This window comes from Pelophylax lessonae, assembly GCF_965119305.1.
Source record: "Pelophylax lessonae genome assembly, chromosome: 5".
NCBI lineage: Eukaryota > Metazoa > Chordata > Amphibia > Anura > Ranidae > Pelophylax > Pelophylax lessonae.
In genome coordinates this window covers 209,375,580-209,389,363 of record NC_138772.1, presented here as the reverse complement: position 1 = coordinate 209,389,363, position 13,784 = coordinate 209,375,580, and the positions used below count along the sequence as shown (strand labels likewise).

The 13,784-nt window shown below is 45.9% G+C and overlaps 1 protein-coding gene across 1 annotated transcript in view; it reads left to right on the top strand.

The window, feature by feature from the left end:
* The window catches only part of AVL9 (AVL9 cell migration associated), a 122,722-nt gene that overhangs the window by 61,018 nt on the left and 47,920 nt on the right, over window positions 1-13,784 (top strand). Inside the window, exon 9 of the mRNA XM_082258829.1 lies at window positions 12,152-12,221. Within this exon, the coding sequence (XP_082114955.1) occupies window positions 12,152-12,221 (70 nt within the window). The remainder of the gene's footprint in view (window positions 1-12,151; window positions 12,222-13,784) is intronic.

Below are 13,784 nucleotides of genomic sequence, written 5' to 3'. Positions count from 1 at the left end.
TCTGATGACGGTTTTTTTCTTAGTGTCCCCCTCCCCTCAAGTGCATTGCTTTGGGACATCCCAGATAGTAATTAATAGGGCTGCTGTGTGTCCTGTGATATATACGATAAAGAAAAGCACATTTCTCTTACGTCCTCCGACAGTCGCCGCCTCTTCATATTCGTCACATATGGGGTATTAGACTTTGCTCCGAAGGAGTAGCTAGGCAACAGAATATGTTAACAATAAAGCTTTAACATATCCCACCCTCAAGGGGTGGTCCCCTCAGTCAATACCCTCCTACTTCCTGCAACCATATCTCAGTTTTAATGTCTAGCTTGTCAGGAGTGGCTGGCTCTCTCTGTGCTGGGACTTTCTGTCCCAGACTCTTTCTTCTTTTTAATATTTTGTTTGAGTTTTTCTCTCTACCTTTAATTAGCTGTTATTTTGTCAGCGTTAGTTAGTTCTTCGGACGAAGAGGATCATGCGGACTGGGTCTCGGGCTGATCCCCCTGGTCGCAGGTCGTGGGTCAGTGGCTTCCCAGTCTGCCATCGAGCGTTCAGCCAGGTAACGCTCCTGGCATAGTGAACGACCCATCCCTGTTCGGTGCAGGGATGATTGGTGAGGTGGCTACCTCACTGGACGCTGTGCGGTTTCTTAACCCCCATTTTGTGCGTCTTGAATTGCGACTCTCCCTGCCTCATGTGCAGCGGCTTGTTCGCCTGTGCGGGTCCCCCACGCCATGTGAGGTAAGTGTATCTATGTGGGGACCTGTCTGTCTGGGGGGGTGTCAGTCTGGGACTGTGTAACCTGCCTCTATTCACACTGCTTGTCTCCCTATCTCTTGGCTGCATGCTGTGGGCTGCAAGGGGGGGGGGAGCTGTATGACACTGTGTGTGTCAGACTGGGCAGTGTGAGAAGCTGTGTGCTGTGGGGCATGTTTTTTTGGCATGTTTGGGCATGTACAGCGATCGCTGCGGCGATCTGACATGTATTCTTATATTGGAATGTAATGTGTGTTTTAATGCACTGTGGAGCGGCGGTTTCGGCGCCAAACGACGCCATTTTGCCTACACCCGCTCCGGCCGCATGGTTTACATGCATGGCGGCCATTTTCTTGTAGCCTCCATAGGCTTACATAGAGCGCCCTGGCAGCATCACTTCCTCTTTCCAGGAACACCGATCGAGGCAGCAGCAGCGGCGAGGGTCTCCTCAGGTTTTATCCTTCTGTTCTTGCTATCCATTGCCTGTGTTCAGTTTGCATATTCCCTGTGGGGGTCTCATTGTGCTTGAGTGTGGTGCGGTGGGCTGCGCTTGCCGCGCTTGCTAAAAAGGGGCAGTTAACCCTTGGTTGTCTGGCATTACAGGGGCAATGGATTCTCAGGAGGGCAAATTTCCTACAGTATTGGTGGAAAGCCAGGGGACCGCTGTTTCCCCCCCAGGGGGGGATTTAGCCACTATTGTGGCTGGCCTTGCTGCTCAGGTGCAAATGCTGGTGGCTGCTCAATCTACTAAAAGGCCCAGAGTTGCTCTTTCCTCTGATTCTGAGGGTGAAGGTGATGGGGCTGTTCTGGCAGGGGCCTCCTTATCGGGGTCCCGCTCCTCTCTTGATCTAGTGGGGTCTGAGGTGGAGGCTGAAGTTGAGGGGGTCGATAATTCTCCCCCTGGCTCGCCTGAAGAGCTTGCAATCATGGATGAGTTGATTGCTTCCATTAAGCAAACGCTGCGTTTGCAGGACGAAGTGTGTCCCCCCGCTGCCTTGGCGGCTTATGGGACGCAGAGAAAACGCAGGACGCCGCAGGTTTTTCCCTGCAATGCTGATTTTCAGCGCGCTGTTAAGGATCAATGGCGCAATCTGCGCAAACCTTTTGCGGTACCAAGTAAATTCAAGCTGCGTTATCCTTTCTCGCCTGCCACTGATGAAAGGTGGTGTGTGCCTCCACCAGTGGATCATGCAATTGCGGTTTTGAACAAAGCCACTGCGATTCCTGCAGAGGGTTCCCCTGTTTTCCGTGATGCCACGGATAGGAGACTGGAGTCTCTTGCCCGTCATACTTATTCTGTTACGGGTTCTATGCTTAAGGCTCTGTTTGCTTCTCTCATGGCGGCCCAGGCGATCGCAAGTTGGACGCAGATGCTTAGGCGCGTCCTAGTGGCCGATTCGGCCTCGCCGGCGACCCTGGATATGGTGGATCAGATCCACCAGGGTGTCATGTATCTGTGTGATGCGGACCTGGACCTGATTCCGTTGGCTGCACGTGTGCACAGCGTGGCGGTGTTGTCTCGCCGCCTGGTTTGGTTAAAATGTTGGTCGGTGGACCAATCTTCACGTAAGACCTTAGCCAATCTGCCTTATGATGGGTCTCGCCTTTTTGGGGAGTCCCTGGATGTGTTGATTAAGGGGATCACCGGGGGTAAGAGCACTCTCTTGCCCCATTTCCCCAAGGCTAAGGGGGCTTCTGGGAAGAAGCATGCAAATTTTCGGCCCCCTCAGGGGTCCTTTCGTGCCTTTCGGCCGCACTACAAGGGCAAACCGTTCAAAGGTCAAGGCTCTCAGAAGAAGCCCTGGTCTGGGAAACAGAAGTCCGGCCAATCCGGACCTGCAGCCCATAACAGTTCGGCCTGAAGGGGCGCCCTCACCCAGTTTTGGGGTGGGGGGACGCTTGCTCGGTTTTCTTCAGCCCTGGTTGGCCCGTGTGCGGGACAGATGGGTTCTGGAAATCGTTTGATCTGGTTACAAGATCGAGTTTCTCTCTCGGCCGGAGAGCAGATTTTTTCCCTCAAATCTTCAACTGTCTCCAGAGCGCCTGCGGGACCTGCACCTGGCGGTGCGGGACCTGAGGGCTCAGGGAGTGGTGGTTCCGGTGCCTCATCGGGACAGGTTTCGGGGGTTTTATTCCAATCTGTTCACCGTGCCCAGAAAGGAGGGCAAGGTTCGTCCGATTCTGGACTTGAAGGCTCTGAACCGCTCTGTGCGGGTTCGCAAGTTCCGCATGGAATCCCTGCGGTCGGTGGTGGCTGCCCTGGTTCCGGGGGAATTCATGGCCTCCATCGATTTGAAGGATGCGTACCTTCACATCCCCATATTCGAGGGTCATCAGAGGTACCTTCGATTTGCCATTGCGGAGGATCACTACCAGTTCGTGGCGTTTGTTTAAAAGAAGGGTAATGTCGCGCTCAAACATAAAGTGCTTGTGCAGATAATTAAACCTTAATTCAAAAATTAAAAATTCATGATAGGTGACAATCTAAAAAAATCAATCAATCTGTGCTCAACATTGTAAAGTGCAAACAGTCCATATGCAGCATCAAACAGTCCACATCTCTTTGGTGTCACACAAATTAGCAGAGACTTGATGTTAGTGCAGATTAACCTTCACCTCCACACTTCACCCAGTGATCTAGTAAGGTACTCCTTACCGGAAATATATGACCCCTTAATTATAGGGGGTCACATAGGCAATATCTCCACTCAGTACACACGATCCTCAGCTCCTCTGTTACACAGTGGGTAATCCAGCATCAAGCCCTTATAGTGTAGCTCGGATCAGGTGACAAACATGGGTGGGACAAAAAGGAGACTCTCATGGTGCAGTACATCTAAACATATCGCTTTATTTAAAAAGTATTGCACTTACTCGAATCACCATAAAACAATCGCCTTTCTCATAAAAACATCCAGCGAGGGTTGTGAGCACTGCCGATCGCACAGCGCTCCTCTAACCCGGAAATGGCTACGGTCTCACGTTTCCCTTCCCGACGTACGTTTCGTCAGTACGACCTGACGTCATCAGGGGATCATGTGACCGTATGTTTACTTCTCTTATTTATTGAGAATAAACCGCTTGGCATCCAATCAGAAACTCCTTAGTTTGTAACCCCGCCCGCATGACTCGGATCAGAATCATTAAGGGAGCCTGCTTAGAACAAAAAGGATGATATCATAATATTGCAGCAATGACGCCGCGATTTATTTCTTTTTAATATATACCCAAAGCAAAATTGCTTAGTTTAAAACCTTGGACCGCAACTGTGCTTACTGGGTTTGTGGTGGAATGCCTCACGTTACATTATTGAAATTCCATCAATAGCGGTATTGATACAAATGCATAACCTAGTAAATTCATTAACCATTTCAGTACTAAATAAATTAAACAACATGTTGTAAATTAATTAATTGAGTTTAAATCATAAATTTGCATATACTACCTCAATTTTGTTATTGTTGGAGACAAGTTAAAATTAATTTTAATTTTATTTTTGGTTAAAAAGATTAAAATTTAAAAATTTTTAAAAAATTAAAGATTAAAATTATTAAAAATTAGATATAAAGCAATTCAAATCTATCTCAATGTTCATACCTAAAGGTTGCAATGTGTTCATTTTATATATCCATTGGGTTTCATTAATGGATATTTTTTGAGTCATGTTTCCTCCTCTCCAATGGTTTATTACTCTATCAATACCACAAAAAGTCATTTTTGAAGGATCCTTATTGTGGTACAAGCGGAAATGATTGGAGAGGCTATGTTTTGGAAATCCCTTCCTCACGTTTTTAACGTGTTCGTTAATACGCACCGATAATTGTCTTGTGGTCCTTCCAATATACTGGACCACAAGACAATTATCGGTGCGTATTAACGAACACGTTAAAAACGTGAGGAAGGGATTTCCAAAACATAGCCTCTCCAATCATTTCCGCTTGTACCACAATAAGGATCCTTCAAAAATGACTTTTTGTGGTATTGATAGAGTAATAAACCATTGGAGAGGAGGAAACATGACTCAAAAAATATCCATTAATGAAACCCAATGGATATATAAAATGAACACATTGCAACCTTTAGGTATGAACATTGAGATAGATTTGAATTGCTTTATATCTAATTTTTAATAATTTTAATCTTTAATTTTTTAAAAATTTTTAAATTTTAATCTTTTTAACCAAAAATAAAATTAAAATTAATTTTAACTTGTCTCCAACAATAACAAAATTGAGGTAGTATATGCAAATTTATGATTTAAACTCAATTAATTAATTTACAACATGTTGTTTAATTTATTTAGTACTGAAATGGTTAATGAATTTACTAGGTTATGCATTTGTATCAATACCGCTATTGATGGAATTTCAATAATGTAACGTGAGGCATTCCACCACAAACCCAGTAAGCACAGTTGCGGTCCAAGGTTTTAAACTAAGCAATTTTGCTTTGGGTATATATTAAAAAGAAATAAATCGCGGCGTCATTGCTGCAATATGATATCATCCTTTTTGTTCTAAGCAGGCTCCCTTAATGATTCTGATCCGAGTCATGCGGGCGGGGTTACAAACTAAGGAGTTTCTGATTGGATGCCAAGCGGTTTATTCTCAATAAATAAGAGAAGTAAACATACGGTCACATGATCCCCTGATGACGTCAGGTCGTACTGACGAAACGTACGTCGGGAAGGGAAACGTGAGACCGTAGCCATTTCCGGGTTAGAGGAGCGCTGTGCGATCGGCAGTGCTCACAACCCTCGCTGGATGTTTTTATGAGAAAGGCGATTGTTTTATGGTGATTCGAGTAAGTGCAATACTTTTTAAATAAAGCGATATGTTTAGATGTACTGCACCATGAGAGTCTCCTTTTTGTCCCACCCATGTTTGTCACCTGATCCGAGCTACACTATAAGGGCTTGATGCTGGATTACCCACTGTGTAACAGAGGAGCTGAGGATCGTGTGTACTGAGTGGAGATATTGCCTATGTGACCCCCTATAATTAAGGGGTCATATATTTCCGGTAAGGAGTACCTTACTAGATCACTGGGTGAAGTGTGGAGGTGAAGGTTAATCTGCACTAACATCAAGTCTCTGCTAATTTGTGTGACACCAAAGAGATGTGGACTGTTTGATGCTGCATATGGACTGTTTGCACTTTACAATGTTGAGCACAGATTGATTGATTTTTTTAGATTGTCACCTATCATGAATTTTTAATTTTTGAATTAAGGTTTAATTATCTGCACAAGCACTTTATGTTTGAGCGCGACATTACCCTTCTTTTAAACAATTGTTCAGCACCTTGCTTTTTTTGTTGCCGCTCACTACAAGGAAGCAATTCCTGTAAATAATTAATATTTATTAATTATTATATTAATATCTATATTCACATATAATTTTATGTTTATATTTATTGATTATATATTTATACATATATACACGGTTGAACCACTTGCGCGGTTTTTGGTTTGCACCAAACCCCCCTTTTTTTCTCAGTTTGTGGCGTTGCCCTTTGGCCTCGCCTCGGCTCCGCGGGTCTTCACCAAGGTGCTTGCACCGGTTCTGGCATTATTGAGGGCCCAGGGCGTTTCTATCCTGGGGTATCTGGACGACATTCTGGTTCGGTCTGCGACCAGACAGGGTCTGGAGGAGGACCTGTCTGTCACAATGCAAACTCTGCAGGAGTTTGGTTGGACGATACATTTTCCAAAGTCGACACTGAGTCTGTCGGTTCGTCTCCCCTATCTGGGAATGATACTGGACTCGGTGCAGGCGAAGGTCTTCCTGCCGGAAGACAAACTCAGGACTCTCCGGGAGGAAGTCAGGTCCCTCAGGGACGTTCCGAACTCGTCTCTGCGGACGTGTATGAGATGTCTGGGATTGATGGTCTCGGCCTTCGAGGCGATTCCTTTCGCACAGTTTCACACGCGGGGTCTCCAAGCGGAGATCCTGTCCAGGTGGGACGGGCGACCTCAATCTCTGGATCTTCAAGTCTCGTTGAGTCTTCGCACCAGGGAAAACCTTCTGTGGTGGCTCCAGTCCCCGTTGGTGTCCGGGGGCAAGTCGTTTCGTCCGATCTCGTGGACGGTAATCACCACGGATGCCAGCCTGTCGGGCTGGGGTGGAGTTCTGGGCGTTCTGTCCGCTCAGGGGACTTGGTCGGAGGGGGAGTCTTCCCTTCCGATCAACATTCTGGAATTGCGTGCGATAAATCTCTGTCTTCATCGCTGGACGGACCGGCTGCAGGGTGCAGACGGACAATGCCACGGCGGTGGCCTACATCAACCACCAAGGGGGCACCAGGAGTGCCCGAGCGGCTCGAGAAGTGGCCGACATTCTGTCTTGGGCCGAGACTCATGTCCCGGCGATCACGGCGGTTCACATTCCGGGAGTGGAGAACTGGCAGGCGGACTATCTGAGCCGCCAGACCCTGGATCAGGGGGAATGGTCTCTCCATCCGGCTGTCTTCCGGACGTTGTGCGTGAAGTGGGGTCTTCCAGATGTGGACCTGTTCGCGTCTCGCCTCAACAACAAGGTGAGGAGGTTCGTGGCAAGGACGCGCGACCCTCGGGCAGACGCGTCGGACGCGTTAGTGGCCCCGTGGCATCAGTACAGGCTGATGTACGCGTTTCCACCGATTCAGTTGCTGTCCAGGTTCCTTCGCAGGTTACACTCGGAACGCAACGCGGTGATTCTTGTGGCACCGGACTGGCCTCGCCGGTCCTGGTACGCAGACCTCGTGAATCTGGCGGTCGACGCCCCGTGGCGTCTGCCTCTTCGAGACGATCTACTGTCTCAAGGACCGATATACCATCCTGCTTTACAGTCGCTGGCTTTGACGGCCTGGCTGTTGAGACCGAGGTCCTGAAGGAGAGGGGTCTCTCTCCGGAGGTCGTTCATACTTTAATCAACGCGAGGAAGTCTTCCTCGGGGAAGGTTTATTACCGTACTTGGAAGGCCTATTTTGCCTGGTGTGAGTCCAAGGGGTTTTCACCCCGCACGTACTCGGTGTCCCGTGTGCTGTCTTTCCTTCAAACGGGGGTTGATCAGCGTTTGGCGCTGGCTACGATAAAGGGTCAGGTGTCTGCTCTGGCCGTTCTGTTTCAACGTCCCGTGGCTTCCAACCCATTGGTTGGCACCTTTGTTCAGGGTGTGCGGCATCTGGTTCCCCCGAGGCGGGATCCTCTGCCCCCTTGGGACTTGAATCTCGTTCTCTCTGTGTTACAACGTGCTCCTTTTGAACAGATCAGGGAGATCTCGTTGTCTATGTTGTCCAAAAAGGTCGCCTTTTTGGTGGCGATCACTTCGGCTCGCAGAGTGTCGGAACTGGCGGCTTTGTCCTGCAAGTCTCCGTACCTGGTTATTCATTTGGATAAGGTGGTCTTGCGACCTAATCCTTCTTTTCTGCCGAAACGAGTTTCGGAATTCCATCTTAATGAGGATATTGTCTTGCCTTCGTTGTGCACGAAGCCTAAACATCCAAAGGAGGTGAGATTGCACTCTCTGGATGTTGTTCGGGCGATAAGGGTTTACCTTAAATCGACTGAGTCTTTTCGAAAGACGGACTCCTTGTTTGTTCTTCCAGAGGGTCCTCGGAAGCGCATGGCGGCTTCGGCCTCTACCATCGCCAAATGGATCAGGCAGACCATTGAACAGGCCTATGCTTTGCAGGGGAAGGTTCCCCCTGTGCCTGTGAAGGCGCACTCTACTAGATCTCTGAGTACGTCTTGGGCCTGTCGTCATGGGGCTTCTGTAGCCCAGGTGTGTAAGGCGGCGACTTGGTCGACCGTGCACACTTTCACAAAATTCTACAAAGTAGATGTTCAGGCATCGGCGGATGCTTCCTTTGGCCGCAAGGTTCTTAGTGCGGCTGTTCCCTAGGGTCCCTTGTTGGGGACTCCTGGCGGTTGGGATAAGTTTTGTATCCCCTGGTTTTTTGTCTTTTCCTGGGTTGTTGCTCCTGTTGAGCACTTATTTTTGCTGTTGCCCAGCTGGTTTCCTTCCTTTGGTAAGGTACCTTTCTTTGATGTGGAGACTGCGTTGCCTTTCGGCGCGGATGCGTTTCCCACCCCTCATGTTTGCACTGCTTTGGGACGTCCCCATATGTGACGAATATGAAGAGGCGGCGACTGTCGGAGGACGTAAGAGAAAACGGAATTTTTGTAAAATCTTACCTGTAAAATTCCTTTCTCTGAGTCCTCCGACAGTCGCCGCCCCCGCCCCTCTTTTGGGGTTTGATTGTATACTCTACTGCTATTCCACTAAAACTGAGATATGGTTGCAGGAAGTAGGAGGGTATTGACTGAGGGGACCACCCCTTGAGGGTGGGATATGTTAAAGCTTTATTGTTAACATATTCTGTTGCCTAGCTACTCCTTCGGAGCAAAGTCTAATACCCCATATGTGACGAATATGAAGAGGCGGCGACTGTCGGAGGACTCAGAGAAAGGAATTTTACAGGTAAGATTTTACAAAAATTCCGTTTTTTCCTACAGCTTACCTGTAAAACCCTTTTCTTGGAGTACATCACAGGACACAGAGATCCCTCCCCTCTTGTCTGGGATGTTTATTGCTTGCTACAAAACTGTGGTACTTCCTGTATGGGAGGGGTTATATAGAGGAGGAATTGCTGTCTTGTTGGTTGCCAGTGTCCATTCACCTATAGATGGTGTATAACCCAGATAGTGATCAATATGGCTCCTCTGTGTCCCGTGATGTAATCCAAGAAAAGGATTTTACAGGTAAGCTGTAGGAAAAATACACTTTTAAAATTAAAGCTGTAATTATACACTATCAAAAAATGGAGTATGAGAAGAAGAATTTAAATTGTAAAATAAATAGTGTTGCGCAAGAATAAAAATCTCTAATTATATGCTATTACAACAATGTTGGTGGTAGTCCCAGATAGTGCTGTGTATGGTGTAACTAAAATCCCATAGTTTAAATAAAATTGACGTGACATATACCATATACTAAAAAACCAGAACAATAATTGATATAAATACAGTGCTGTATAAATGAATAAATAATTTGCATCAATAGTAAATCAATACATCAAAATATAAGGTGCTAAGTGCTGTTTTCGATATTAATATATCATTATACCTTAAATATTACAAAACGTGCTTGCTATAACCTCTCATGCCAAATAAAGACAAATATATAAATAATTGTGATAAATAACATAAATAGTCCATACAGTGCTTAAGAAGTGTTATGATCTGTGAGTCCTTAGTAAGTTAAAGTGCCAAGTGCTTGTGAAAACAATCCACTGTTAGTGCTCAATCCACCAAGATTGTGGATGTGTGGGTGTGTTCCCAACCGTTGTTCGTGACTGATGTGTCACCAAGCCTCCTCACTAAATGCACCCCCTTGTGATTGGGCGCTCACCTTAAATAAGGAATATGTAAGCCCCAAAGCGTAGTCAGTGATTCCTTCTCTGGGACACTTCTCCTCCCTTCCACTGAGACACTGAGAGATCGCTGGCAGTACCTTCCTACATGTACCTCCGACTCTCCATAGGGGGTTATGTCATATGAAAGAAATTGCTCCAAATAGTGCTTAAATCTTTTAAAACTTTTATTTTAATATAAATGGATAAATGTACACTCACATTTTCAGGTGCATATATGCACTTATGAACCGATATGATCGTCTGCTGAGTAGCCTCCGGATACCTTCCTAGTAAGCTGGGAGCCGCCTCGGCTGTGTGACCGTCCTCCTTGGTCTGCCTGACAGTCTCACCTAGACTCGGTACAACGCTCCGTCCGTCCTAGCCCCTCCCCTACGCGTGATGGCACAGGGACCTCGTGTCTTCCTCAGGGGGATATGATTGGACGGCGGGACGTAAGTGCTTTCTTATATGGCTGATTGGCGCCATCTTTCTGTAGCTCAATGTTCTGACCTTTTTCATAGCTGTGTGTGTTTCTAAATCTATGTGCGGCTGTTTATCTGTAATAGGAAGGACAGGAGCTGACTGTCTTGCGGTGTCTCCCTTACAACCAATCTGGTATCCGTGGTACATATATTATATATTTTAATAATATCGCTGACAATAAATACACAATTACCTAAAAGCTATAGGTTAAAAACAATATTGTAAAACATCTAAAAATACCAGCGTGCTATGAGCAGCGTGTACCTTGTTTAAAATCAAGAATTTAAGTTGTGTAGTTCAGGTAGGCTGTCTACAAGCTTTTGATCATGTCAAAACTGCTTCTCTTCTCGTGCAAGTCCATGGTAATGGAAAAAGCAGTTTGAAGCAGGTCTAATGAAGCTGCAGTGAATTCAGAATATTCATATTAATGTTTTAAACTGATACCAAAAACATATTGCATTTGCCCATTAACACAAGCACAACAACTGTTGACACAGGCCCTTATATTTCTAATACTAAGATAAAATGTTCATTTCCTGCCTTAAGGTAAAAAATGCAAATACGTGAGGGTCAGCGCTGCTTAACAAATTACTCCAATTTCATAAACAATGACAATAATCAATATTGAATAATAAATACACAAATAAAGTGCTCACTGCAGTCCGTGCAATATGTGCATATAATAATGTCCTCCAAAGAATAAGTTCATAAATTGCTGCCAAAAATATCAAAAAAGTGCTATAGTGCTTTAATCAGATGGTGCGCTGTGAAATTGTGCTCCCCTGCTGCATCCCTACTCACCAGAACGACTTTAGACAAGAGCCTGTATCTTATGGATGGTATCCCAATCCAGGTCTGAGCAGGAACCAAAAAATTCCCTATTGCTGGCCGTATACTCCTCCTCAGTGACATACAAAGAAAGGACTCGCAATAGTGAAATACGTTTATCTCGCTTTATTGAAGAAAAATATCCACTTGCATTTAAAATCATAACAGTCCACGCTGTGCGCGGGCTCGGTGGTTACTGCAGATGGCAGCATGCGTTCCACCGGCGGGAAGTGACGTCGCACGCTAGACACGTTTTGCCCTCCCCTTTCCTTGTATTTAAGGTAAAAAATGGTTGGGCATCAGTATCTCTTCCCCCCCCCCCTTTTTTTACTTACCTGGGCACTCATTCGATCTAGCACTGTGTACGTCTGCAGCTCTTCTCTCCCCTCACTTCCTGGTTCCTCTGGCTTTGCTGAGGCAGCGAAAGCCATTGGATTTTGCTGCTTTCAACTAAAACCAGTGATAAGGGGGTGGAGGGAGACTGATGGCAAGGCTCAGGAGCGAGCCCGCACGAGTGCCCCCGTTGAAAGCGGCTTTCTATGGGGGCACTCACCAGAGGGCAGGAGCACCAGCAGGGGACCCAAGAGGAGGAGGTTCCAATTCTGTTGAACAGATCAGGTAAGTATAAATCTGTTTTTAATTTATTTTTTCTTTAAAAAGAAGAGCATTTACAATCCTTTTAATCTCCATGTCTTTTTCAGGTCCTTTTTTACGTCTCTCCTGTTCATAGATTAGTGGGCGCGTTGATGACTGTCTTATCACTTTTCCCAGGTAAGATGCATTGAGAAGTTATCTGCCCCTCCTGCATTCTTAAACGTTATGCTTCTATATGCTTGTTTGTATACATACATATACACAGTATCTCACAAAAGTGAGGTACACCTCTCACGTTTTTGTAAATTTTTTATTATTACTTTTCATGTGACAACACTGAAGAAATGACACTTTGCTACAATGTGAAGTAGTGAATCTACAGCTTGTATGACAGTGTAAATTTGCTGTCCCCTCCAAAACAACTCAACACAGAGCCATTAATGTCTAAACCACTGGCAACAAAAGTGAGTACACCCCTAAGTGAAGATGTCCAAATTAAGCACAAAGTGTCAATATTTTGTGTGGCCACCGTTATTTCCCAGCACTGCCTTAACCCTCTTGGGCATGAAGTTTACCAGAGCTTCACAGGTTGCCACTGGAGTCCTCTTCCACTCCTCCATGGTGACATAACAAAGCTGGTGGATGTTAGAGACCTTGCGCTCCTCCACCTTCCCTTTGAGGATGCCCCACAGATTCTCAGTGGGGTTTAGGTCTGGAGGCATGCTTGGCCAGTCAATCACCTTTACCCTCAACTTCTTTAGCACGGCAGTGGTCGTCTTGGAGGTGTGTTTGGGGTCGTTATCATGTTGAAATACTGCCCTGTGGTCCAGTCTCTGAAAGTCTGAAGGAAGGGGATCATGCTCTGCTTCAGTATGTCACAGTACATGTTGGCATTCATGGTTCCCATAATAAACAGTAACTCCCCTGGCTGGCAGCACTCATGCAGCCCCAGACCATGACACTCCCACCACCAGGCTTACTTCTGGGATGACAGCCATGCAGACCAATTTGATGCAGTGTGCGGTGTATGGTCTGAGCACTGACAGGCTGACCCCCACCTTTTCAACCTCTGCAGCAATGCTGGCAGCACTCATATGTCTATTTCCCAAAGACAACCTCTGGAAATGATGCTGTGCACGTGCACTCAACTTCTTTGGTCGACCATGGTGAGGCCTGTTCGGAGTGAAACCTGTCCTGTTAAACTGCTGTATAGTCTTAAATACCATGCTGCAGCTCAGTTTCAGGGTCTTGGCAATCTTCTAATAGCCTAGGCCATCTTTTTGTAGAGCAACAATTCTTTTTTTCAGACCCTCAGAGTTCTTTGTCATTTGGTGCCATGTTGATCTTCCAGTGACCAGTATGAGAGAGTGAGGGCGATAACAACAAATTTACCACACCTGAGACCTTGTAACACTAACTAGTCACATGACATCTGGGAGGGAAAACGGCTAATTAGACCCAGTTTGGACATTTTCACTTAGGGGTGTACTCACTTCTGCCAGCAGTTTAGATATTAATGGTTGTGTTGTTATTTTGAGGGGACAGCAAATATACACTGATATACAAGCTGTATTCTCACTACTTTACATTGTAGCAAAGTGTCATTTCTTCAGTGTTGTCACATGAAAAGATATAATAATATATTTACAAAAATAGGAGGGGTGTACATATACACACACAGCAGGTTAAATAAAGTATTGAACACTTCACCATTTTTCTAGTTAAACCTATTTCTAAAGG